The sequence below is a fragment of the Platichthys flesus genome, chromosome 2, assembly GCF_949316205.1.
Source record: "Platichthys flesus chromosome 2, fPlaFle2.1, whole genome shotgun sequence".
NCBI classification, from domain to species: domain Eukaryota; kingdom Metazoa; phylum Chordata; class Actinopteri; order Pleuronectiformes; family Pleuronectidae; genus Platichthys; species Platichthys flesus.
This window is the reverse complement of record NC_084946.1, coordinates 7,673,644-7,698,900: the sequence shown is the minus strand read 5'-3', so window position 1 is coordinate 7,698,900 and position 25,257 is coordinate 7,673,644. Positions and strand designations below refer to the sequence as shown.

The 25,257-nt window shown below is 40.4% G+C and overlaps 4 protein-coding genes across 6 annotated transcripts; 3 read left to right on the top strand and 1 right to left on the bottom strand.

Annotated features, from left to right (window-relative positions):
* Positions 1–969: 969 nt before the first annotated feature.
* Positions 970–7,291, top strand: gnl3l (G protein nucleolar 3 like). 2 transcript variants are annotated; one of them, XM_062395735.1, is made up of 15 exons: positions 970–1,109; positions 1,203–1,240; positions 2,539–2,649; positions 2,749–2,865; positions 2,967–3,050; positions 3,148–3,283; positions 3,771–3,874; positions 4,002–4,146; positions 4,244–4,331; positions 4,420–4,597; positions 4,687–4,829; positions 4,921–5,057; positions 6,023–6,189; positions 6,298–6,469; positions 7,200–7,291. In XM_062395735.1, the coding sequence occupies exons 1-15, from the start codon at positions 1,097–1,099 to the stop codon at positions 7,259–7,261; spliced, it is 1,695 nt and encodes a 564-aa protein (XP_062251719.1). In that variant the 5' UTR covers positions 970–1,096; the 3' UTR covers positions 7,262–7,291. The 2 variants fall into 2 exon arrangements, with proteins under 2 accessions (XP_062251719.1, XP_062251727.1); XM_062395743.1 differs by having other exon boundaries at positions 1,001–1,109; positions 1,203–1,777.
* A 418-nt stretch (positions 7,292–7,709) lies between these two features.
* Positions 7,710–15,799, top strand: tfe3b (transcription factor binding to IGHM enhancer 3b). Of its 2 annotated transcripts, none has more exons than XM_062395762.1 (9): positions 7,710–8,079; positions 10,165–10,390; positions 10,486–10,710; positions 11,201–11,296; positions 12,042–12,153; positions 12,251–12,307; positions 12,600–12,675; positions 12,835–12,982; positions 13,738–15,799. In XM_062395762.1, the coding sequence occupies exons 2-9, from the start codon at positions 10,199–10,201 to the stop codon at positions 14,194–14,196; spliced, it is 1,365 nt and encodes a 454-aa protein (XP_062251746.1). In that variant the 5' UTR covers positions 7,710–8,079; positions 10,165–10,198; the 3' UTR covers positions 14,197–15,799. The 2 variants fall into 2 exon arrangements, with proteins under 2 accessions (XP_062251746.1, XP_062251738.1); XM_062395754.1 differs by having other exon boundaries at positions 7,711–8,079; positions 12,817–12,982.
* A 36-nt stretch (positions 15,800–15,835) lies between these two features.
* Positions 15,836–17,983, bottom strand: si:dkey-245f22.3 (uncharacterized protein LOC492819 homolog). The gene is made up of 4 exons (XM_062394638.1): positions 17,962–17,983; positions 16,608–16,751; positions 16,216–16,446; positions 15,836–16,122 (listed from the first exon to the last, which is right to left on the bottom strand). The coding sequence occupies exons 1-4, from the start codon at positions 17,981–17,983 to the stop codon at positions 15,836–15,838; spliced, it is 684 nt and encodes a 227-aa protein (XP_062250622.1).
* On the top strand, positions 17,942–23,989 carry cxxc1b (CXXC finger protein 1b). The gene is made up of 14 exons (XM_062395722.1): positions 17,942–18,086; positions 18,838–18,953; positions 19,061–19,161; positions 19,260–19,396; positions 19,784–19,939; positions 20,481–20,627; positions 20,717–20,824; positions 20,931–21,109; positions 21,754–21,961; positions 22,287–22,397; positions 22,489–22,538; positions 22,618–22,714; positions 22,876–23,028; positions 23,598–23,989. Exons 1-14 carry the CDS (start codon positions 18,084–18,086, stop codon positions 23,742–23,744), a joined length of 1,713 nt encoding a protein of 570 aa, XP_062251706.1. The 5' UTR covers positions 17,942–18,083; the 3' UTR covers positions 23,745–23,989.
* The last annotated feature ends 1,268 nt before the right edge of the window (positions 23,990–25,257 follow it).

The window sequence follows — 25,257 nt, the reverse complement described above, 5'->3', positions numbered from 1 at the left end:
GATTCTTTTTTTTTATCTTGCCATTGAAATATGCCATCACTTCTCAAAATAACTTCATGACTTTAATGCTGTATCTAGACCCACATATATAAATCATTTTTTTTCCTGTATTATTAAATATTAGAATATCAAATTGAATCAAAAGGCTGTTATGTGGGGTGGAACTGCTAGCTCTACGTCCAGCCCTCCTCCTTTATCCGGGCTTGGGACCAGCAAAATGATTCAAAAGAGACACTCTGGCAGAGCTAGTCTCCATAACACCAGAAAAAGTCGCTAGATTTGTCGCTAGTAGCTTTCGCCATGAGGATTTAAAAAGTCGCCAGATTTAGCGACAAAGTTGCTAAGTTGGCAACAATGCTCCCCTCGCAACCTCAGCCTGAACCCTTATTAACCCCACTGCGTCTATTCATAATATCAATGTTTTTAAGAATCTGGTAAGGATAGGGATGACATTACCAAGCAACACTTTAATCTATCACTGCTTATTCTATTCTCACCTGACCATTGTTCAAAACCGGCAATTCTTAAGTGAAAAGATTTGTAATATAGATGGAGGTTTCAAAACAGTAACTTAACACAAACTAGGGTTATGGCGAAGTGCTCGATTCTAACTAGTCCTGTTTGATTGCTGTGGTAACAGTGATTTTATGTGGTAGAGAAGTCGTTCAGCTAGTAGGATCTCGACTTACGTCTTCTTTCACTTCATGCGCATGCTCCATGACGCTTTACATCGATTTGAACCACTCTGCTCCAGTGTTTCTGTGTTTTCTTGACAGGGCTTTGTGATAATTCTAGTTTAGTTCAATGTACAGTTCAGAAATTCAATGTACAGTTCAAAATCATTAAAAGAAACACATTAACATCATGATTCCTTTAAGTTTTTGAGTCCGTGACTACTATCTAAGAAGCCTTGCTTGCCCTTGTTAAATTAAGTAGGTCTTGCAGATGTTTGTGTCTCCCTGTTCTTCAGCCTCATCTTTGCTTCACTTTTATTTTGACATTCAGCCGGATGTAATAGGGAAGTTGTTGCGCACGCACGTCCACGCTCTGCTGTGGCCACACACGTGAAGTTGGAGAAGAAGAGGCTGGTGGCGTCATGTCCAAAGCGAGTATGTGTTGAATAAGTTGTGACTAAACGTGTCCGCTCTGTAATGAACTGCATGTGAGTGTTTACGCATTTTGTCGTTTGTTGTCTTTCACAGAACAGAAACGGGCCAAACGTCTCGGCCTCTTGGGGAAGGTGAGCTAATGTGCTAATGTGTCAGATGCTAACTGGGCTGCAGCTACCAGGATACTTCTCTGTCGCAGGACAACACAAACAGACAGCCCTGAGCTCCATGCTACTGTGAACACACACACACACACGCACACTGTCAATGTCATGACGCTTAAAGTATATCCGTGTGCCGTGGCCCTGAAGTGCACATCACAACGACACAAAACCCAACAGCACACCTCAAATCAAATATTTTTGGGAAAGATTTGAGCCTTGTGTTTTGCTGTTATGATTTGTTATGGGTTTGTGTTGTTGTGTGTGTCATGATTTGTAGTGGTTTCATGATTTGTTAAGGGTTTGTGTTGTTGTGTGTCATGATTTGTTGTTGTTGTCGTTGTGTTTCATTAACTATTGTTTAGTTTCATGATTTGTTGTCGTGTTGTGTTTCTCCAGTTGCTGTTGTGTGCTTTGTTGTAGTGTTGTGGGATAGTTTTTTTGTGTTTTCCCAGTTGTCGTTATGATTTGTCCTTCAAGGCAAGATTATCCTTGGCACTGATACAGGTACATAACAGTTCAGTACCTAATAGGTAGTCAGCATAATCTCTTAATAATACATTTGCCTTTAGTGACTTTCAGTGCTTGGTACTACACAACTTAAACAACTGCAGAGTATCTCATGTAAAGACATTACAGCCTGCATCATTGGGACAGATGCCAATACTTATTTCCGGGCCTAACCAGATTCCAATATTCATACAAAATGGCTGATATTATATATACAGTTGTCTTTGAGTGTGTAAGTTATATTGAAATAGGAAAAGCACAGGATTACTTTCCAGCAATGTATTTCACTACCAGAACGTGAAATCACCTCCTGCCTCCACACCACTGTCTGCTCAGCTGTGATCTGTAAGGTGCTGTAGAAATCGTGTTGTACACAGTGCAGTCAAGACCTCACTCTGCTGGACAAGCTATGTGATGGCACCACCTCTAAATCAGAATGGCATTCAGTAGATTCAAGATTCAATACTTTATTGTCATTTGCACTACAATTACATTCAGCAGTCGCCGGCAATAAAATGCTTGGGTCACAGGCTGCCTTCTATCCATGCTCAAGGTATTCCACATGCAAAAAATAAGTAACAGTATATATACTCAAACTGAACCAAATTAAAATCAGTTCTGAAGAGGTGGGTTTGGAGCAATTATTTATATTGTCAGTTAATGAGCTTTGCAACTTGCTGTAAGATGATTTTTTTTGTCAACCAAAATATAATGGATTATCATACAACATACTGTATCTGGGCTCTTTTTGTCTACAGGCCATTGAAGGACAAAAGGGTGTAGCTCAAGATAAGCCCAAGAGTAAAGAGCAGTCGTCTGTGCAGCACATCACCAACCACAGAAAACCAGAAGAAATCAGAAAGCAACGGGTAAAATATTCAAGCGTCATGTGTGTACTTATATTTGAGGTGACATTGTTGGTGTTTTGTTGAAGTAAACCAATCTTTTAATCGATCCTCCCTTATTAGCTCCAAGAACTACAAGAAAAGCAGAAAGTCTCCAGAGAGCGAGAGCTGATGAAGAGGAGGAATCTGCAAAGCTTTCAGAATGACATCCTACAGCGACAGAGAGATTTCGAGCACAAGGTTAGTGTCGGTCTGTTTGGTGCAAAAGACACCAATGAAAATCGCTGCATATAATGCATTTGCTGCTTGAGTGATTTGTGTTTTCTATTTTGTGTTCACAGGAGACGGAGATGCAGCTTTTGGAAAAGCATGTTAATTTTGAGAATGAGAATTCAAGAAAGGCATATTACAGAGAATTTAAAAAGGTATGCAGCTAGTCCATGCATGATGCCTCTGGTCCATATCTGAAGAATAGTACTGTGGTTTTACAAACGTATTCATGGAACCTTTTTTTTTTGTAAGGTTGTCGAGGCTGCAGATGTGATTTTGGAGGTTTTGGATGCACGTGACCCTCTTGGCTGCAGGTGTCCTCAGGTGGAACAGGCAGTCATTCAAAGTGGAACAAACAAGAAAATAGTTTTAGTCCTTAATAAAATTGGTAAGTTACAGACAGAGTTAATCGTCTAAATTTCTAGACAATAAATTCGATGACCTGCTAGCAATGTTCCCCATTAATTATCTAGACCGTTACGGCCTGCCATATGGTCAGTTTCGTAATTATTGAAAAAATTATGTTTTACACTTAGTAACATCTTAAAATCAGAGGTTGCTAAGCCATTAGCATCATGCTCGCTTGCGTTGTCACACAACTGAAAGCTACTGTGCTCGCGTTGGAGTCGATAATTTTACCATCCACCTATTGTGAAATCCAATGCGGCTCTATCTCACATATGTTTCACTCTAGTTTCTGTACCTGTCACTCTGAATGTGTTGCGCAAATGTATTGTGACCTTTGTGCATGTGCATATGCACCCCCATTACTGCCATAGATCAAATTAATTCTTTGGAAAATGCTCATCCTAGTCGTCCCATTTATCTGGTCAAATATTGAATGCGTGACTTCAAAGTATTTTCTTTAACTGCAGATCTGGTGTCAAAGGAAATAGTGGAGAAGTGGATAAAGTACCTTCGCAACGAGTTTCCAACTGTGGCTTTCAAAGCATCTACTCAGCAACAAAACAAAAACTTGGTATGGAATACAATTTGTATGTTTGGATAGGCAAAAAATACTCAACCTCATCCCAAATTCTTAAAGTAATGGAATCGGATGATTTCACACAAAGACTAAACAAATATTATCCTCCTTACATGGACAGAAACGCAGTAATGTTCCAGTGACAAAAGCCACCACAGAGCTCCTCAGTACCAGTGCTTGTATTGGTGCAGACTGCTTAATGAAGCTACTGGCAAACTACTGCCGCAACCTGGACATAAAGACAGCCATCACTGTAGGAGTTGTAGGTAAGGAACACATCCAGCAATTCACTTGATTTTTTTTCTGGTTAAAGACGTACAGGGCTCCAATTTGAAATCAATCTGTTTAATCTTTTTTTTGTAGGTTTTCCAAATGTGGGAAAGAGTAGTTTGATTAACAGTCTGAAACGGGCACGAGCTTGTAGTGTCGGGGCCACTCCAGGTGTCACCAAGTAAGTTTACAACAAGATGTCCATCCAGCTCTCCTGCTAAACCCAGCAGGCCTCCTCCCTGTTTTACTGATGGTTCTGTTGATTTCAGGTGCCTTCAGGAGGTTCATCTGGACAAACACATAAAGCTTCTGGATTGCCCTGGCATCGTCATGGCAATTTCAACGACTGATGCAGCCATGATTCTTCGTAACTGTGTGAAAATCGAACAGTTGGTGGATCCCCTTCCACCTGTTGAAGCCATCCTGAGACGCTGCAACAAAGCACAGGTGCGTCATTTAGTTACAACCCTTATGAACGTTGCTTGACGGTGTGATTTTCACGCTGCAGTGTTACGGTATTTCTGTTGGATGCACAGATCCTCGAGCACTACCGAGTTCCAGACTTTCACACAGCCCTGGAGTTCTTGGCATTGCTTGCCCGACGACAAGGCAAACTAAGGAAGGGAGGACTGCCCGATACTGATAAGGCAGCAAAGAGTGTATTAATGGACTGGACAGGGTGGGTTCAAAATAAGGATTGTGCAATCTTTCAAAAGACTTGAATAACGTTTCATATCAAATTGCAAATATCCACATGTTGTGTTATCTAGGGGAAGGATCAGCTACTTCACACATCCGCCAGAGACGCACACGCTCCCCACACACGTCAGCGCTGAGATTGTTACGGAGATGGGTAAAGCTTTTGACTTGGATGAGCTGGAAAAAGGAAATCAGGAGGTTCTTGCTGGTAAGAGAAAGAGTCTGTTTGGTCAAGTCACCAGAAAAGCCCTAAATAAAATTCTCTATTATCCATAGTGGTGTACAAGTATCCTGCTTACTCTGGATAATCTGCTGCCATCACCACTCTATTTTGATTTCTATGTTAGAAAGTTGTTTTGGAAAAACTGTTCAGAATCTTAGTTTATCTCAAGCCCACAAAACATTAGGATGAAATAATATTCATTCAATATTCACTTGGATATAAGACAATTGTTGTGAACTGACCATAAACATGGTTTTCATTGTTAATTTCTAGATTGTTACAGAACTGTTAGAATCTTTTTTATTTAACACCCACATCTGTCTGTATGTGGCCTGCATATCTCAAGAGCCATTCATCTTATTAGCTCCACACTTGACATGTGTATGAAGAAGGGTCCAGGAATAAGTAGTGTTGAATTTGGTGGGATTTGAAAATTCAATACTAATAAACATTGTTTAAACACGCAACCAGCTCTCTGAGGCAGGAAGGACTTCGGGGTTGCATGGCTGTGATCACGTTAAACAAGCAGCTTGAACTCATCAACTGAGTTCAAGCTGTCATTGTCGCCATGAAATGAGAATGGCAAAAACAACTGGTTTCTCAGTTCAGGGTTCTGCTTACAGAGTCAAGCTTCACTGTGATTTGAACAAACCGGTAAAAAGTTCTGTGTTGCAGCTTTTGTTATGTCAAACAGCAGGTCTTTTTTTGCCTTGTCTCAATCACTGCAGGCCAGCATACAGTTTCAGAGAGAGGGCTTTAACCATCATCACCAGAGGCCAAACAGGCAGGTTTAGAATGGACACCCCACTAGTGTTTTGAACTTGAAATGCGAAGATAGGAAGTTGGGAGGGTTCCTGAAATCACCTCAATTTGTACAGACTACATGGTTTGTATTTTTTTTTTTAAGCTGCAGTGGCTCAAAAGTTGGATCTTTTTTTGTTGTGTTTCAGAGTCCTCTTGTGCCGACATTCAGATGGGATTCTGCATGGAAACCACTGGGATGACAGAGGGTGGCCCGGGGGAACCTCCTTCTAACCTGGAAATGGAAAGAGTTTCCATAGAGGAGCCAGAATTTAAGGAGGAAGCAGAAGCTATGGAGGATGACCAAGACACAGAGGTGAGAAATAAAGCTGCCTTCACATTTTCAGTGTTTACTGAACAAGCGTAATGTAATTAAATCTATATTATTTCCCTAACTCTTGATAATATTGCTTTTCCAAAAAAGTTTGGACCTATGACAGTGGAGATAAAATCTCAGAAGTTGAGGCCTGATGCATCTGCGGAGGCTGCAGCCAGAGCTCCGAACCTGAAGGATATCTTGTATGTAGATCCTCTGCAGCAGGGCCAGGCTCTCCTGGCTGCCGGCAAGAAGAGGAAAAAGCAGCAGAAAAGAGCTGGTTTGTACAAATATCAGAGTCAGTCACATTCTTTTATTATTGACTAAGTTTACATAGACACAAATATTTGGATTTAAATAGCATTTTTTGATTACCTTAACCCGAATAAAGTCAATCCTCGGAATAAGGAATAATCAAATTAAGACATTGAGGGTTCTGACCTGAGTTACGTAATGTCAACATATACTTGTCTTAATGGTATTATAAGGTCCCATTGGCGTTTTCGCGGCCTTTTGAAGCATCAATAAATAGCAGTTACCAACTACTTGATGACACAAGCTCTGGGTGTAGACTAGATGAAATATTAATAAATAAAAAGGACTTAAAGCATTTGCAAATGGTCAATGTTAGCCTTGTGAATCAAACTTTTTCAGGTGAGTGTTTTAAAACAGGAAGAATAGCATCACGGTCTTAGTTGTAATCCAACTATGCTATGTAACATGTAATCAGGAAAATCAATGGGTTATTTTATTTGTTATTCTTGTAAATACCATAATTGAAATATTACCTATACTGAATAAGGATATAGTTGGTCTATTACTGTCCATGTAAACGTAGTCATGTGTGATTTCTTTCAAGTCAGTATATGGTCATCTCATGTCATTTACTTCACTCGGTTCTAATGCAAGTTCAAAAATACCTAAAAGATCTTTCCTGACTTGGTAGACACATACACACACTTTTCTATGCAAATAATACTGATCTGTTTTTCTTTTCCTCTCCTTTACAGACAAAATTGCTACAAAACTCTCAGACACCTTGACATCTGCAATGGACTTCTCATTTGACTAAAAGATTGATTGAAATAAAAGGTTAAAAGTGTGCATTGTGTTTTTTCTCGTTATTTAATTTTTCAAATGGGTGTTCATCTGGCATATCATAATCCTATTTAGCCACTGGTCCTGAAAGGTCTATGAAAGGGATCTATGGCAGATATTTTATATAAAATAATCCTAGTGATGTTTTCACTAGTATTTCATCTAAATTGTCCAAATTGTTATTTTCTTTACCATAGAATGGGCCCTTTTATATGGAAATACTTCGTAGTTACATAGGGACCAGGTTCTCTCTACGCAGGCAACATTGTTTTTTTACAGTAGCCCCGACTGGACAAACTAAACACGTTTAAGTTTTTATGACAACCAAAGGCTGTCACAGGTTCTGTTTCATGTGTGGAAGGGGTATTCAGCTGCAACATGCAACTCCACCACTAGCTGTCACTAAATGCTACACACCGAACGTTTAAAGTAATCCAGAAAGTTTTGATTGGTTTTGCTTTGGTATCTGCACCTTCACTGCGCATGATCCATCTCCACATGTATGTACCTCTTTTACATGGGATCAGATTTTGTGTATTATTGTAATTAAGAAGTCTAAGTGCTGGTGCAGCAATGACGGAGGCCGCAGTGAAAGTGAAGTGAAGTCACAGCTGTCAGGTTCCGGGTAACGTGGATGACCTCAGCCCGTCGGCCCGAGGTAAACAAGGCTGGAGGAGCTGCGGCTAGCGACTGTTCAAGAGCCCGTATTCACCGACTGACAGACATGGCCAAGAAAGCGAAGGACTTCGGGGTTGCATGGCTGTGATCACGTTAAACAAGTCCACCATCACAGTACGTGTGTTTGTCTTCATTCTCGAGTTATCTCGCTCCGTAGCATTAGCTTCAGGGGAGAACTGACGGCGGCTAGCCACTTAGCTAAACTCCAACTTCCTACTTCGACTTCGCTGTGTCCGTGTCCCGAGGGGCTGTGGTTACTCCTCACGACAGAAATGTTCGCCCTCCCCGTTGGAAGGTGACCGTGAAGCCACTGCAGAGCGTCTATCGTGTCAAAGGCAGCTTCAGTAGTGTTGTGTGCGCCATTAGCAGCACGGAGCTGTCAACTGAACCGCGCTAACTCATGGCGCTAGATTAGAGCTAGCCAAAAATAGAGATTACGAAAACAGCTAAACGCAGACCGGCTGAGCGCTGACTATCCGTGTTTCAAATGGCTCCCAATCCCATTAAAACAGTGAAATGACTCAGACGTGTGCGGGTTTGATGGCAGCGTGTTGGTCAGAAGAGACGAGGACCACTTTTAACTCAACAGATCCATGGGGAAGAAGCCGTTCTGAGAAAGATGCGCCATGTAAACACACGCGTGCACAACTTGTAACAGCATGAATCCATGTACATTTGCAATGAAAAGTCCCAGTGTACGGACTCTGGAATCCGTGTCTACGCAGCCACTAGCGGACCATGTCAAAACCACTATGTAATCCATGTGGTCAGATGTAGTGATGTGGGTCTTTGCTGATAAGCAGGGCCACTGAAGGCAGACAATATGGATGCTGATGTGAGGTGTGTGGTAAGAGCTCGTGGTTAATATCCAGCCGATCTTTCAGAGGAAGAGGTTTGGAGCTGAAATTGGTAAAACTATATTTGGTCTCACATTAGATGAGAGATTGTAACAAAGTGATTGATTTAAAAAAGATAATAGCCTGAAGAAGATATAGTTATGTGACTGTATTGGATTCAGCTTTGTCCATATGTTGTCTAGTGACATTATGTAGTGTCACTGCCAACTATGTGGATGTTTTTGTTATTTTTCTTGGTAGACATGAGCGGTTCCATGCTGTGCTGAAAACGAATTCCACCAACTTGGCTGTGAGATCATACGTTATTCTACTCTATTCTAAGATACAAAATGAAAGTAGAAAAAAAAGGCTGGAATTTCCCACATCAGTTTAGCACAAGTCGTATTTTACAGAGCCAAGACAAATGATTTCATAATAGAGCCATTGCCCCCCCATTACCAGCTTGACCAGTTACCAGGATGATGTCAAGGAAGGTGGATGAACTCATTTGCAGCACAGTATCCATAACATCCAGCAGGAAGGCGGATCAGCAAATGAATACCAGGAAGAAGGGGGGGGGGGGGTGGGGGGGGGCTCCTGGGATCCGATTTAATAAAGTTAAACTACAAATGGTGAAGTTCACTGGATGTCCACCTGTGTTCAGTTATGCTGCTCACCACTAACCCATCTACATACTTTTGACATTGAACTTCAGTTGAGGTTTGAAGGGGACAGTCTTGACCCTGACATACAAGATGAATCTTGGCCATTTTGATTCTATTGGAGTTTCACCACAGGGGAGATGGCGTGGAAAACCATTTTAAAATGCAGGAAGTTGAGACCGTCATGCTTTCAAATGCCTCGAATTCAGATAACAGCTTTAAGAAAGAAGAGCATTTGAGACAGTAATTCTGGAAGTGAGAACTTCCCCATAGTATCTCAGTTTCTACAGAAAATACTACAATGTATTAAGCCGGAAGCCTGGATCATATGTGATTGTGTAATATAAGTGACGCATGATAACTGAATTCAGGAACTATATGGGTGTTATGTTAGATTTCTCAAGTTATTGTGCAAGAAAATTGTCTGTCTTTTTCACTAAATATCAGATTGTAATCACAGTTGTATGAGATGTTTAAAAATGTTTCGTTATAGAAGTTTATTTGTTATATTTCAAAATGCAGTCGTTGAAACCAATGGTGGAAGGGACCTCTCTATAGGTCCCAATAACCTCAGCACTAGAATACTACAGTTGATTACTTTAATGATAGTGTCCTGTAAAAATCAAAGTACATAACATGCTGTGAATTAGTTGTATTATAAACTGTCTATAATTATTCTTTGTTCTGTTTTTGGTCTCCAGCTCCGTTCTTAGATCTGGATCTGTCTCCTCAGCCATGTCTTCACGTGTGTTGCTGCGGCAGCAGCTGATGCGAGAACAAGCCCAGGAGCAGGAAAGACGCGAGGCCCAGCAGCAGGCCTCTGCCTCTCAACTCCGGGCCACCGACTCCACTCCAGCCATCTCTGTCACACTTCCCCCGAATGCTGCCCGTCCCCCTCCGGCACAAGTGCCAGTGGAGGTGCTAAAGGTACGCATGTTTATATGTTCATCACTTGTGTTCTTTATTTTGTAAAGTCTGATTATATCAGAACATCTGTCCCTAACAACTGTTCAAATGATCAGGTGCAGACCCATTTGGAGAATCCCACCAAGTACCACATCCGGCAGGCCCAGAGGCAGCAGGTGAAGCAGTACCTCTCCACCACCCTGGGCAACAATGCAGTTACTCAGACCCTGGGGTTGTCCCCTGTGCAGCAGTCCAGCTCTGCTCCTGAAGTGGCCCCCACTGCCAGCAGTGTCCCCAACAGTCCCATGGCTCTGCTCAACATCGGATCCAACAAGGAGGAAGTAAGGACAAATGCCTGTTCACAGTGATTTTAGTTCTTATGTGTGGCTTTGACTTTCTGCCACCACAGATTACACAACCTTGTCAAAAGTTGCGTTTCTGCAAAATGACAGTGGTGTTTTTTTTAGTCTGCTTGCGGCTCACTTCTTGCTTAATTACTTTCCGTTTGTTTTTGCAGTGATATGCCCAAAGGTCCCACTGTAATGATGCATGCCTTTTTTCATCATACCCCTGTTGACCTGTTGTCACAATAAGATGTTAAATACTGCACCCACTGTTTAACCAAGCAGGTCCTCCTCCTGCACGCTTTTCTGCCTTTGAAACCAGGCCCCCTCAGAGATGTTACATTGGTTTAAATGTGAAGTGTTGGTATTCAAGCTTCAATTAAGACACTATACACATGCATGCTATGTTGATTACTTTTACACATTTAACCCTTAAGGCTTTACTTCCTTTTGACAATCTGTGTTTTCTCTCCACTGCTTTATCTAGATTGACGATGTGATCGACGACATCATTAGTCTTGAATCCAGTTTTAATGACGACATCATTACGTTGATTGACTCAGGTCTTCAGTTACCTAGCACGGTATGCAGAACAATGTATTTGCTGAATACTTCCTCTTTTAAGTTCCCTTCTTCTGTAAGTCTGCAATGACAGACTAGCACTGTCGATTTTGCTGTGGATTTCTGGCGGCACTGTCGCATTAACCTTTGAGACCCAGAGTGTTTTTCTTCTGTGTGGAATTCTGAAGTCGTGGGAGCAAATATACACTTTTGGCACTCAGATACTATTCGTCACAGAAGTGCTGCCTGGGCGGGGTGAAGCCAGAGAACACAAGAGGGGAGAACCAAGACTAAGTGGATTGTGCTCATTAAAAAAGTGCATGGTAAAGCTCCCAGGTTAAAAGCAGACTTTTCTGATAAGAAAGGGCTTGCCGAATTTTTTTGCTGTGAAACATAAAATGAGGATTATGGTCATGCTGCTGGAGGAAAAGAAAAAAAGGCAAATTGAGGTAAATAGGTTATGTGACATTTGACATAGCACAGAGTGTGGATTTTTGGCTGTAATATTTAGGAATTTATGTATTTTTTAAGTTATAATTTCTAGTTTTAAACTGTAAATGTCCTTTCTTTTTGCCTCGGTTTTACTTGCAATCACATAGTAGCATTTGTTTGACGCCACAAACATCAGTTGATTCTGTATTGAGGAACTGGCTGCTGTGAACGATTAAACAGAAATAGGGAAGATGTCCTTTTTTAATATATGTTTCTAGTTTTATGACAGAGAGTGACCATTTAGAGCAAATGTTTAAATGTGTATTTTCTTGAAGCTCCCAGGAAATCTTTTGGATTTGTACCATAGCCCTGGAATGGCAGCAACCACTCTCACAGTCAGCAACTCCTGCCCTGCTGATCTTCCACAAATTAAAAGGGAAATAACAGGTTCGGTGGCTAACTTTCACAATCGCACGTCTGTATTCTTTTATGTGAAACGTTTGATTACATTTCATGGTGTGAAACACTGAATTTTGTCTTTTAGATACAGATTCCAAAGCAATAATGAAAGAAAGGCAGAAGAAAGACAACCATAACCTCAGTAAGTCAAGCTTTGCTAAACACAGTTCAGATCACTTACTGTATCTATTCAACAACAGTAGGAAGTAATATAGTTAGATCATGTGTGACATGCACTGCTGGAAAGTTAAAAACATTCTGATTATCTTTATGCTTTTAAGTTAAACTCCAGGATTATTCATTTGATCTCTTTCTGCGTTCATGTCCATGTTTTACCAAATATCGAAGTCTTACTTGGTAACAACTGATTGTTTGGGGTAAAATTGTGAGTCACTGCTTTTCCTCTCTGTCGGCTCATTCTCCCTTATCTACAGTTGAGCGGAGGCGCAGATTCAACATCAACGACCGTATAAAGGAGCTGGGGCAGCTAATACCCAAGTCAGCTGACTCGTAAGTTGTGTTATTTTTTTTCCAGGACACTTGTTTACTTGATATGAAATAGATGAAGTTGTAGAGTTTGAATTTCAGTTTGGATTCTCTACAACTGTTCTCTACAAAAAGTAATCAGGTTTTATGTCCTGGTCGTTACTGATATGGCAATGACGACAGAGAGATGCGTTGGAACAAAGGGACCATTCTGAAAGCCTCTGTAGACTACATCAGGAAGTTGCAGAAGGAGCAGCAGAGAGCCAAGGACACTGAGATGCGACAGAAAAAGCTGGAGCAAGCAAACCACAGTCTGATGTTACGCATCCAGGTCAGTATTCATTGGTCAGCTGTGTTGGTGTGTTGCATGTGGCAAGAAATACAAAAGCTAGGATTTTGCTTGACTAGGTTTGATAGATAATTTGGCTGGAGTCCTTCAAGTTTTGATGTGGGGGCTTTTGAAAAGAGATGCAAGGATGCGCATGCACACCACTACAGTTAGCCTGCTTCTAAACCTACCTCAGTGCAGACTTCATGTGCCGTGATCCTAAATTATCTTATCAGTTCATGATTTTAGGAATTTTTTTATTAAATTTCCTCTATTTGTAGCTTTACCTGCAGGTCTAATGGTATCAGATGTTAATAAGAAGGTTAACACGGCGAGCACATTCTTCTGCCAAGGCTAACGCCCTATCTCGGCATGTTAAAGGAAGTGAACAAAAAATGCCTGTATTCAACAGACAACCAAACAATTGCCAATGAAAACATAATGAAAGGGGCTGTATGAGAGTCATGTCTGTGCACATACAGTATGGACAGTTGCTTAGCCACTGAAGGAGGCGTAAAGAAAAGATGGTAGATAATGGAAACTATTTGTTTATTCATTAAAATGTAAAATTAAAATTGAAGTACTTTTCTATGTTTTAGTGGAAGGCCTAAACAAAGTCAAGATTCAACTCTCATTGCTTTGTTAAGCTTTAATCTATCTTATTTGCCAACAACTCTGAAATGTAAAATTGTAATATAATGCAGTTTGTTGCAAAAGGGCATTGCGTCTGAATGTTTATGTGCTGCTGTTCCTTTCAGGAACTGGAAATACAGGCAAGTCTCCACGGCCTCTCCAATTCCACCAGCGTCTCCTCTGGTCTGGGCTCCGACCCCTCCCTGCTCCAGCAGCAGTCGATCCTACAGGGTGGCCAGTGTCTGCCTCCCAGCGCAGGAGGACTGTCCTCTCAGAACCTCCTCAGTCTGGGGGCCATTGGACAGCCTCTGCCTGCCTCCTTCCTGTCCCCGCCCTCCTCGGACTCTCCTGCAGGAGTCACCTTGAGCAGCCCCCTGGACATTGGCAGCCTAAGCTTCGCCGAGCTGGACGACCACTCGGCCTCAGCGCTCTACCCTGACGTGAGCTTGGGAGACATTCTTATGGATGACGGCTGCACCCTGTCTCCAGATAGGTTAGGGGACCCACTCTTCTCCCCTTTGTCACCGGGTGCCTCTAAATCCAGCAGTCGCAGGAGCAGCCTTGAAATGGACGAGGACTTGTGATGAGCCCTGTGTGGCGGTCAGAGACTTAGGGAAAGGATGTCAGGAAGTGAATTCTATCGTTAAATAAATGAGTCATTTTATATTACTATAGGGTTAGGGTTAGAAAATCCAGAGTAGCTTACATACAGATCAAAAGTAACATCAACTTTGCAGCAGGAGAAAGTAACTTCTTGTTGAATTTTTTTCTCTGTAATACAGACCGAATTCTTCCTCTTCGTGTTTGGAGCAGATCAGATAATTATTTCTAGATTTGTAAATGCAATCTTATATATTGTATAAATAATAAGGCATGGACTTATAGCATTAAGAAACAATAGATTATTTTTAAAGATTTGAACAGGGATTTAAGGTTTGTTTGAATTTATTACAGCACGTGCTCATTTATAGGGAAAAAAGCTGTGAGGTCAATTGTTTGTGACAAAATGCGTGACAAACTTATTGTTAAAAGATGCCGACACACAATAAATGTTTTTATTTTTATTTTTTAACTGACTGGAATCAGGGTTTGTTAATAGCAGTCTCACACTCATCTATGTTGGGTTGTTTCACCAGCAGCTTCAGAAGGGATCTTTGTAAAATGGATTGGCACATGTGAAATATTTACGGCATATTGTATATAAGAATATTTTATTTTGAGCAATTTTATTGCACCTTATTGTATGGCAGTCTATGCATTTTATGAGAGCTTTTGGTCTGTTTGTATTCCTTTTACATACAGTGGACAACTGATGCCCAGGTCGCATGTATCTGTACTAAACCTTTAGAGCAGTGGAGAATCACTTGCTGCTGCAGCTAGTGAGCCAAAGCAGGACTTCTTCCAGAGTAGCTACGGATTACATTTCAGCGTTTTATTTTTTACATATATCCACTCAGTCAGTGGAAATGCAAGACAGTGCAGGACAATTGTAGCTTTTACAATAGTACTGTAGCTCATTACATGTTTTTTTGATACCTGAATAATAGTTTGATGAGTAGTTTCTCCTGGCTAATATCTGTGTTGTCAGTAATAGTTTGTCTCAATTAACCTCGATGATCACCAAATGATTTTAACTTGTTCGCATGTTCAACCAAGATTGTGGCTTTTTTGTTTTTTTTTTAAGATCAAAATTGATATATCTGTTATTTGATCACTGTAGTATGATTTCAGAGGTGGCGTTAACCTTTTAAACCAACCACTAGTCTCAGTGATGTAACAATAAGGTATAACTGTTTGTTGTGTCAAAACCTGCAATGCAATTATTATTCTATAAAATTGCCACAAACTTAAGAAAGGCATTTAATTTGTCAGATGCTTTAAGAAAACTTTATGTGCAGTTATTCAACGTGTTATGAGAAAGTACCTGCATATGTGTAGTTGTTGGTTTAGTTTTTTAACACTGCTGTACTGTATTTTATTTCCAGCATCAACCTCCAAGTTAATGATGAAGTATCTATCGTCAGATATCTCCACTCATACGTAGTCACTATCCACAATATTATCCTGTCTTACCCTGACGTAAGTTTGAGTGCTAACATGGACTGTTAACCATAAACGTAACATTAGTGTCTTGTCCCTACATGTTGGCTTTCAGATGATTTTAACAAATAAATGATTTCCATTGGTCCACGTCTGGATATGGTCATTTCTTCTCGGACGTTGTCAGTGGTAGAGCATTTGAGAGATTTCCATCGAGAGGTCCAGGCACTCAGTTGCCTGAAGGCAGATGTCAGAGATTGGGCACTCGCAGAGGAAACAGCGAACCCCCAGGCAGCTGCAGAGGTTGCAGTGGTGGGTGATGTCCAGGAGAGGCTGCAGGGTGGCGGGCCCGCAGCCACACAGATATGAGCACAGGGACCAGAAACACTCGCTGCACCCTCGCACCGTGGCCAACAGACAGTCCAGTGGGTGGCAGAAGAGACACGCCAGGAGGATTGCAGCACAGAGGTCTCACATAGGACAGAGAGGGAGAAAGAAAAGAAAAGTTAGAGGAAGTGAAATTTTTCAAGAAGCGGCGAGATGCAACAGTTCAGGGTCCTTACCCTCTTCGTCCGGCTCCGTGTGGACACTTTTGGTCTTCAGACTTTCTTGACTCTTCATCGATTTGAACACCCGATCCACCTCATAAACAGAGCAGGCCTCCATGGAGGGTGGCAGCAGGGCACATAGAGGCTTTGGCTGCTCCTTCTCTACTAAGCTGGGGCTACAGATGGACACCACCCTGGGCTGTCCACCAATTGGGTTATCATGAAAGTTGGATTCAACAGGGTTTTCTGTAGCAGACATAAACAAAATCAATGAATCACTTGAACAATTTATTTTGTATAACCATGTGGTGGAAAGAAATTATCCAAAGTATGAGTTCAGTTCAAAACAAGCAAAAGCTAAATTTCCCTTTGTGTAACTGCCGCCCATAAGTCACAGTATCTCTCACCTGCAGAGTCGCTGTCAGCTTTAATGTGTGCCTGTAAATCTCTGGGTTTGGATTCATGGAGCTGTAGCCTGTCAACACTCTCATCATCCACTTGTTCATTTACATCTGCACAATTCAGTTTGTCATCCATCATGGCATCATCTACTTCAGGACAAAAGGATGCACAATCACTCATATGACATGAATCGTTGAGTCTTATGTTTTAAAGTTACTTTCAAACAGAAAAAATTATCTCATCAGTACTGTGATGTAAAAGTGAAAGAAAAACGTCATTATGCTGTGTACCATTGACCTAGAGTGGGATTTATAGCGGATGCTTTGTTGCCATTTCTGATGAGTGGACATCTTAGAAATGGCAAGGAAGTTAATCTATTATTGATCTCCATTTTGGAAACATTAACAATGATGAAACTTGGCACACAGCTATCCTGACAGTTATGTGAGATTTTGCTCATTAATTATTCATGTCTTGAAGCAATACTTACCTAACAGTGGCAGATTTTTTCATTAGCACATAAAAGAGGGAAAACATAGGTAGTTCATCTATCGGAATTATTTAGTTATATTTTAATATTTGTACTATATACTTTGATTATTATATGTCATAAAGGAATGTAATGAGAGTGAAATTTGTTATTTGTATTTACATTTAATAAACGTTGATTCAGTTAATCTGATCGATGTAATTAATGACTACCACCACTCGATCTTGAACACTGTGTTTCCAAAGACATATAAGTTACATTTTGTGTAACTCATCCCTGTAAAATACAGGAATCCACAAAGTCTGCACTGTCAATATATTGTTATGCAAAGCCGGAGATGGTTAAGAAATATATTGTACTTACTTTAGGTGAAGTAGGTGATGCAGCATGCAGCATTCAGCCTTAATCACAAACACATCGGTTCAGTGAACCGGCAACAGAGGTGCTGCAACAGCCTCTCTCTCTCTCTCTCTCTCTCTCTCTCTCTCTCTCTCTCTCTCTCTCTCTCTCTCCTTTAAGCACAGTGGCTAACAAAACTGTTAAACACACCTAAATGTGTCCTACATATAATGGTAAATAATAGTTGTATTTCATGTATTATTATTATAATTGTTAGAATTATTAGAATTATTAGAATTATTAGAATTATTATGATAATTATAGTTATAAGAATCATTATATGATTATAATGATTGTTGTTGTGTATGTTTCAGTTATATTCTACAGATTTTCTGCCGGGCCAATTGGAAACGTCATTTGTAGGATGATCCAGCAGGGGGCGAAGCTGTAAATCTTGAAGCCAATTATTACAGAGAAGAAGTATATCGACCAATCACCAGGGATATTTGAACGGACAGCAACGAGTTTACCCGATTGTGAACCAAGCCACATCCGGTGTATGCCTCCTTAGCATTCTATTAGCTCTCGAGCTAACAGCTTCTGGGTTTTTTATTTTATTTGTAGTGCGATCGCAAGTGTGAGATTTCAAGCCATGGTGAGTATATGGAAAATACTTATTTTATCTCGATTAAGCTAACTAAGCTAATTCATTTGGACCACCAATAGGTTACACGGCCTAGACTTTGCATCCGACGGGAGCTTGTTTTGATCCAACCCCAGTTTCACCGTTTATATTTAGGTCATCTTGAAGTAGAATTTAAAAATATAAATTTGACAGCTTTGTGTTTTATTTTTTAGAGCAACGCAAGTAAACCCACCAATGTAATCTGTGAATTATAATCTAGCGGATGCTGGTTGACTTCTATTGAAGCTAGTTTAGCACGTTAAGTGACCATAGGTTTGTGTGTAAACAAAGCAACTGTTAAAAGCACATGTTGTTTGCTATTTACCAGTTGCTAATACTTTCAACCGTGTCTGTGTTTCATCACATCAAGTTGTCTTTCCGGACTGTACTAGCTAATGATATAGCAAACAGTAACAAACAGTAACTTCAGTAGGATGGAAAATGCTAATTTAACCACCGTACGAAACCGACACGTTTCAAACGTTAGACAGCCACGCTTTACAGTGTAATAAAGAGTAAACGACTGGCGTTAGCTAAAGGCAGTAAAGATTATGCACTGTGTTGCTAGTGTAGGAACAATCTTCAGTCAATAATAATATGTTAAATTATTGCCTAGTTTGTAATCACACCAGACACAAAATGTCCTGCATTGGCCATTATATCTGTTAACTAAACCTCCATCTGTTTTATTGTGGTATTTCATGTGTCTTCTGCTTTCCAGGACAGTGACATGTCAGACGACGGCCCCAGGCCAGGGCCTGAGACCAGTAGTCTGGAGGGAGAGAATGCACCACTCTACTGTATCTGCCGGAAACCTGACATAAACTGCTTCATGATGTGCGTTCACAATACCTCTGCTCTACTTTCTACCAGTACATTTTTGTATATAGAAACAGTGATGTACAAACCTGATTTATTTTTATTTTTACCTCTTCCCCTGACAGTGGTTGCGATAACTGCAATGAATGGTTCCACGGCCACTGCATTAACATCACGGAGAAGAAGGCCAAGGCAATCCGGGAATGGTACTGCATAAAATGCAGAGGTGAGGAAAATGTCTTCGTTTATCACACACTTGAGAAGTGCTATATATCACAAACAGTGTAAATGACTACGATATTTCTTAACTCTCCCTGTGTGCAGATAAAAACTCTTTGTTGGAAATAAAGTACAGACCGAAGAAAATCAAGGAGAGGGATTCTGAGCCTGAAAGATCTGAAAGGGTTTACAGCAGCCCGAGTACCCCTGATTATAGGAGTGAGAGGAGGCGTGGATCAAAAGTAAGATGTATAGATAACACGATCCAAGATCTGTATTGCGACCTTTTACAGTTTTGAAATGTACTTTTGAGAATTTGCAGACTTGACTCATTCAATGGACTTATGTATTAATACCATTTAAAAGGCAATATGTGATTTAACACACTGGACAGAACCTCTTCGATAGTTTGTTTATGTTGGTCTTGAAGTTACCTAAATAGCTCACACTAGAAAAGAGTAGGTATTTTGTAGTTGGTTTAGTGTATTTATACTCGTACACAATCATTTGTAATGTAGTCTGACTATTCACAGCACCACTCATTTTGCAGCATTGTGTGAATATGTAAATACATTCCCCTAAAAAGCAGTGTCTCTAAATTTTGATTTTTAATTTTGTTTTTTTGTCAGGTGAAGCGTTCAGTCCGAATGTGTGGGGAATGTGAGCCCTGCAAACGGACTGAGGACTGTACCAAGTGTGACTTCTGCAAGGACATGAAAAAGTTCGGAGGCCCGAACAAAATCCGACAGAAGTGCAGGTTCAGGCAATGTGTGGTCCGAGCCAGGGTGAGGGACTTTATCTCCGTCTTGTTCTGCTTCAATGAACGCAATATTTCAGAACGGATTTCTTATAATATGGCCCCAATATTCTCTTAGAAGAGAATTTTAGCGATCAACGGTCAAGGTCATTCAAACCTCACAAAGCACATTTTTATCTGTAATTCAAAACTTAATTTACTATGCTAAACCACTCAATACCCTTTCTGTTAATTTACTCTGTAGTCATTACCATATATTATTGGAGGCTGCACACAAATAGATGTTTAATGCAACGTCCCTGTTTGGCAGAAGCATATAACCATGAGATGATAATTCTATTTATATTAGATTATGCCACATGCTAATAATGCATCATTTACATTTTAAATTATCAGGTAGCAGTTAAGAAGAATATCCATATATATATATATATATATGTCTATAATGTCAATAAATCTGAAAGCAATCCTAGAATCAATTAGTGCTCCCTGATCTCTGATGTATTTATTCACTCCCTTGTGGCCATGTCAGAAAATGTACAACCTGTTGCCTTTATGTTTTTGAACAGAAAATGCTGCGTGTGAAGGATGAGGAATTCTCTTTGCGGGAAAGGAGAGAAAATTCCCACCACAGAAGGAGACGGTACTCTGACGACTACGACAGTGAGGCAGAGCTGTACCAGAAGTACAAGTCAGCGGGACTTGAAGACAGCATGGTAGCTGACATGATATTGTTGCAAATGTAAATCTGCAAAAACCCTGTTTCCAGAACTGTATGTTGAGTGGCTGCTCTCCTCTCACCCAGGCATGGGCCAGTGATGATGACGACGAGCCTCCATTCAGTCCTGTCATGCGAAAGAAAGCAGTGAAGGTGAAACACGTCAAGAGACGAGAAAAGAAGTTAGACAAAAAAGTAAGACTTGAATTCTCTTGTACATTTACTTCTGTAAGTTAGTGAACAACATAAATGGTAGTAACACATCTGGTGGGCTACTTATGTTTTTCCTGAATCCATCCAGAAAGAGTCCCGTCGCCACAAACAGAAGCAGAAGCACAAAGACAGAACCAGGCACAGTGAGAAGGGGGAGTTACGGGATAGCGGAGGGCAACGTCAGTGTCTGGGGCCATCCTGTGTGGAGGCATCACGACCCAGCTCTAAATACTGCTCTGAGGAGTGTGGCATGAAATTAGCTGCCAAGTAAGAACTCTCGCTTTTCGCTTGTTTTGTTAATTTGTGTTTCCATTAGCCTTAACACTGTATTTCAGGTACAGCTTAGAACCAACAGAGACAATATCCTTTTTTGATTTGACATAAAGGAGTTTTTCCCAAATTGACCCAAAAATTGGAACCTGATTCATACCTCTGCTTAGAATGAAACAAAGGTCTAAATCCTTTTGGTTGAACTATTAACAGTTGATTGTTTTCAAATGACAGTACTACTGCTCCACCTAGTGTTAGAAGTTTTAAATGTGATACTGAGTGTAACAGTTTTTTTGTCTCAATTTGAAAAATTTGATATCAATTAATGAACCCCAAAGGCAGATGCTTGTTTGCAAAGTTAAAACTATGAAGTCATTGAGGAGCTGAACATAGTACAAAGCCACATATAAGATGCGGAAAAATATTTCAGTGAATCAGATTTGACTTGATTCAGGAACTAAGCATTGATATCCAGCCCTACTTTAATGCTGTTGAGTGCTGCAGTAGTTGATTAGCTGTATTTTCTTATACGTCAGTTTTACATTAGGTCTTTTGGGGAATTTACAAACCGAAATCAGAACTGTTAATTTTGTATTTTTTACTTTGCACTGAAGTTGATTAATCTGCTTTTTGATCGACAGCCGGATTTATGAGATCCTCCCCCAGCGCATTCAGCAGTGGCAGCAGAGTCCCTGCATTGCCGAGGAGCATGGGAAGAAGCAGCTTGAGCGCATCCGCCGGGATCAGCAGAACGCTCGGCTGCGCCTCACCGATATGGAGCGGCGCTTCCACGAACTGGAGGGTATCATTACCAAGGCCAAGCAGCAGGCGGTTCAGCAGGATGAGGAGGTGAGCTGGCAGCAGCATGCACTTCCACATTTTACTTGAATCCGTTACTTTTTCGTTAGGGGGCCTATACTGATATTTGGGAGTAAAATACTTTTGCCGTTGGGATATTTAAACCAAATGGCGGTGATATCTCACAAATACATTTAATTTCCTCCAAAACCTCATAGCTGAAACTCTAGTCTGTTAAAACCGCTTCTTCCCTCTGGCTCTGGTCAGAGTGAGGTTGTCCTTTTGAAATTGCAATTTCAGACATTTCTGTTTGTTTGATGCTGCAGAAGAAGAACATAGGAGACAGTGTGATGAATGGTTCTCTCTCCTGTTGCAGGTGAATGAAGGTGATAGCGAGGACACAGATCTGCAGATTTTCTGTGTGTCCTGTAGTCATCCCATCAACCCAAAGGTGGCGCTGAAACATATGGAGAAGTGTTACGCAAAGGTAATGAATTGGTGTTTCTGCCTCTATGCATCTAATATGAGCACAAATAAAAGAATATTGACTTATAACGTTCTCTTGAATATGTTTTCAGTATGAGAGTCAGACCTCCTTTGGCTCCATGTACCCTACAAAAATAGAAGGGTAAGAAAAAAAATATACTCAACGCTTTACCAATTTTTCCATGATTCACTTGATTTACTAACTATTCCTTTTTCCACAGAGCAACCAGACTTTTCTGTGATGTGTACAATCCCCAGAGCAAAACGTATTGTAAGAGGCTTCAGGTTTTGTGTCCTGAACATTCCAGAGATCCCAAGGTCAGTGAAGTCCTCTAGGCTTTCAGTATGATTTCTACGACTCAATAAACCTACCAACTAAAACGTGAAAATATTGACAGTAAAAGCTTGTTAAACTTTCAGTTTCTTTGAGTAGAGTTTCCTATTTCACATTCAATGTTTTTCTCTTCTGCGATGCCCAGATCCAAGTAGATGAGGTGTGTGGATGTCCTCTGGTGAAGGACGTGTTTGTGCTGACAGGAGAATATTGTAGAGTCCCAAAAAGGAAATGCAACAGACATTACAACTGGGAAAAGCTGAGGAGAGCTGAGGTGGACCTGGAGCGAGTCAGGGTGGTAAGTCAAACTTAATGAACGATGCTTTGATCTAAAGGGTCAGAACTTTGTTGTTTATTGGAAATTCTGTAGATTTTCAATCGTAAAGGCTTCGACCCACAATGAGTGAAGTGATAAATATCTGACTTGCTGGTGCTTACCGAAGACTGTATATAAAGATGGAAGACTCATCTAATTTCTCTCCTACTGTACTGAATTGAAGCCAAAATATCCTGCACATTACTACTGTCATCTTGCGCCTACGTCTTAGTCTATCGTCACTTAGTGTTAGAGTAATTTACATAATATCTGTATGACAGGAACATCCGCAAAAAAGATTTTGGGATAAAATATTACATTAAAATGTAATTTTGACTTTTTATTTTGGCACCTGTCCTATCCAATAACATGGAGGAGGCAGGATCTATGACCTATACTGCAGCCAGCCACCAAAGGACGATTGAGATGCTTTGGCTTCCCTTTTGGGAGCTGTCATGTCATCCATCTTTGTGGACAGTACATGGTATTAACTAAATTAAAACATCCGTTACAACATCCTCAGCATTAACCTGTGCTTCTGTTCCCCACAGTGGTACAAGTTGGACGAGCTCTTCGAACAGGAGCGTAACGTCAGGACAGCCATGACCAACAGAGCTGGTCTGCTCGCTCTGATGCTGCATCAGACTATTCAGCACGACCCCGTGACAACTGATCTCCGTGGCAACAAGGATAGGTAGTGGACCTAGTCCGCCGCGTCCGTTGATCACTTTACATAATATGAGATTTGTGTTTAAAGGATTAATCTTATCGAACAATGAACATCGTTTTGATGACAACTGGTTTTCTAACTAGATAATTATTTTAAAATCTTTGTATATTAATTAATTTTAAGTGGTAAATGGATATATATTTTCCTGACTTGTACTGCTGATTGAAAACTGCTGTTTATGGTATGAACACCCTGAATAAACAGTGAACTTGCTACCAGGGAGGTTTGTGTTAATGATATAAACATTACTTGTTCTATTATTTTCAGTTGGCCTTTGTACCAACAATATGCACAAAATGTCATACTTTTTAACCATTACTAATTTGCCTGAAACTAAACCAAGATGTAATGTACAAATGTGAAAGGCCATCCTGTAAAAGGCCTGTGTTTGTTTTGACCATTCCTGGCTACTGTTGAAACATGGTGGAACAACTCTGTGGAAAGGGACTTGATCCCCCAAAAGGGTAGGAAGGGTTTATTCTTCGCTTATAAAATCATAATGATTCTTAGGTTCAGTTGATTGTAGACTACACAAACAAAATTTAATTATGAATTTCGTATTGCATTTCTTCCGAAAGATGCCAAAAATCCCACAAACTGGTCCTTTAAATGATAAAAAAGGCTAATTATATTACACTTATAACAACAGAGCGCCATCTTCAGCCACAACTGATGTGTAATTCTGTTGGCCTCCGACTTGGATGTATTAAACTCCAAGTGTACGTGGTGGGACGGTTTTTATGATCTCTCTACCAGCGATCGGAGAATTAAAGTTATCAGCCACATCCGGCCCTCGCTCCACCCATTCTCCACGCTGTGGCTCAAACATGGTCACTTATGGCCTCAAAAAAATCGCAGATATCCTCAAATCCAGAACCGTTTAAAGAGACTGGTTATGTGTGTGAAATCATTGACTGATTCTCTTTTTACAACTGTATAAAGAGTTCCATGTTGCAGACTAGATAGTGAGTTCTACGCATATATATATATATATATATATATATATATATTCTAGGCACATTTTCGCACATTAATAAGATAAATTGTAGGGTCTGCTACAACTTTCACTTTTTGAAATTAAGACTTATTCTGTCTGACACCGCTTATTTTTTTCATTTTTATTATCATTTTAGTCACAGAGGCTTTTAATTAATTAATTTACCATCAAACTGTATCGTTTTTTTCTGTTCATTCCCCGCGAACGCATTGCATGATGGTATATATTGCCCGGGCTAGTGACCATTAATTGCATCCTACATATTTATTCTGCAATGTATCAACATATCTATAATAGAGTCGTATTCCAGTTATTTAAATACTATATGTAGAACTATCAGTATATAAAGGAGTGACAGTCGGGCTCTTTGATTTTTGTTTAAAAACCACAACGTTCTATGAGCAGTTTTCCGAAGTCCGCCGAAGTCAAAACCGAACGGAGACGACTATCAAAGAGGATGGAAGTGGAATGAGATAGGTCACTA

Coding starts and splice junctions, on each gene's coding strand:
- si:dkey-245f22.3 (XM_062394638.1), bottom strand. CDS start 17,983: ATGTGGCTTGGTTCACAATCGG. Junction 16,752..17,961: donor GTGGCTTGGTTCACAATCGG/GTAAACTCGTTG, acceptor TTTGTCCTGAAG/TAGATGATGCCATGATGGAT. Junction 16,447..16,607: donor AGCTGACAGCGACTCTGCAG/GTGAGAGATACT, acceptor TGTCTGCTACAG/AAAACCCTGTTGAATCCAAC.
- tfe3b (XM_062395754.1), top strand. CDS start 10,199: ATGTCTTCACGTGTGTTGCTGCGGCAGCAGCTGATGCGAGAACAAGCC. Junction 11,297..12,041: donor GTCTTCAGTTACCTAGCACG/GTATGCAGAACA, acceptor ATTTTCTTGAAG/CTCCCAGGAAATCTTTTGGA. Junction 12,154..12,250: donor AATTAAAAGGGAAATAACAG/GTTCGGTGGCTA, acceptor TTTGTCTTTTAG/ATACAGATTCCAAAGCAATA.
- cxxc1b (XM_062395722.1), top strand. Junction 19,940..20,480: donor AATGTGTGGTCCGAGCCAGG/GTGAGGGACTTT, acceptor GTTTTTGAACAG/AAAATGCTGCGTGTGAAGGA. Junction 22,398..22,488: donor TGGAGAAGTGTTACGCAAAG/GTAATGAATTGG, acceptor ATATGTTTTCAG/TATGAGAGTCAGACCTCCTT.
- gnl3l (XM_062395735.1), top strand. Junction 2,650..2,748: donor AAGAAATCAGAAAGCAACGG/GTAAAATATTCA, acceptor CTCCCTTATTAG/CTCCAAGAACTACAAGAAAA. Junction 2,866..2,966: donor AGAGAGATTTCGAGCACAAG/GTTAGTGTCGGT, acceptor TTGTGTTCACAG/GAGACGGAGATGCAGCTTTT.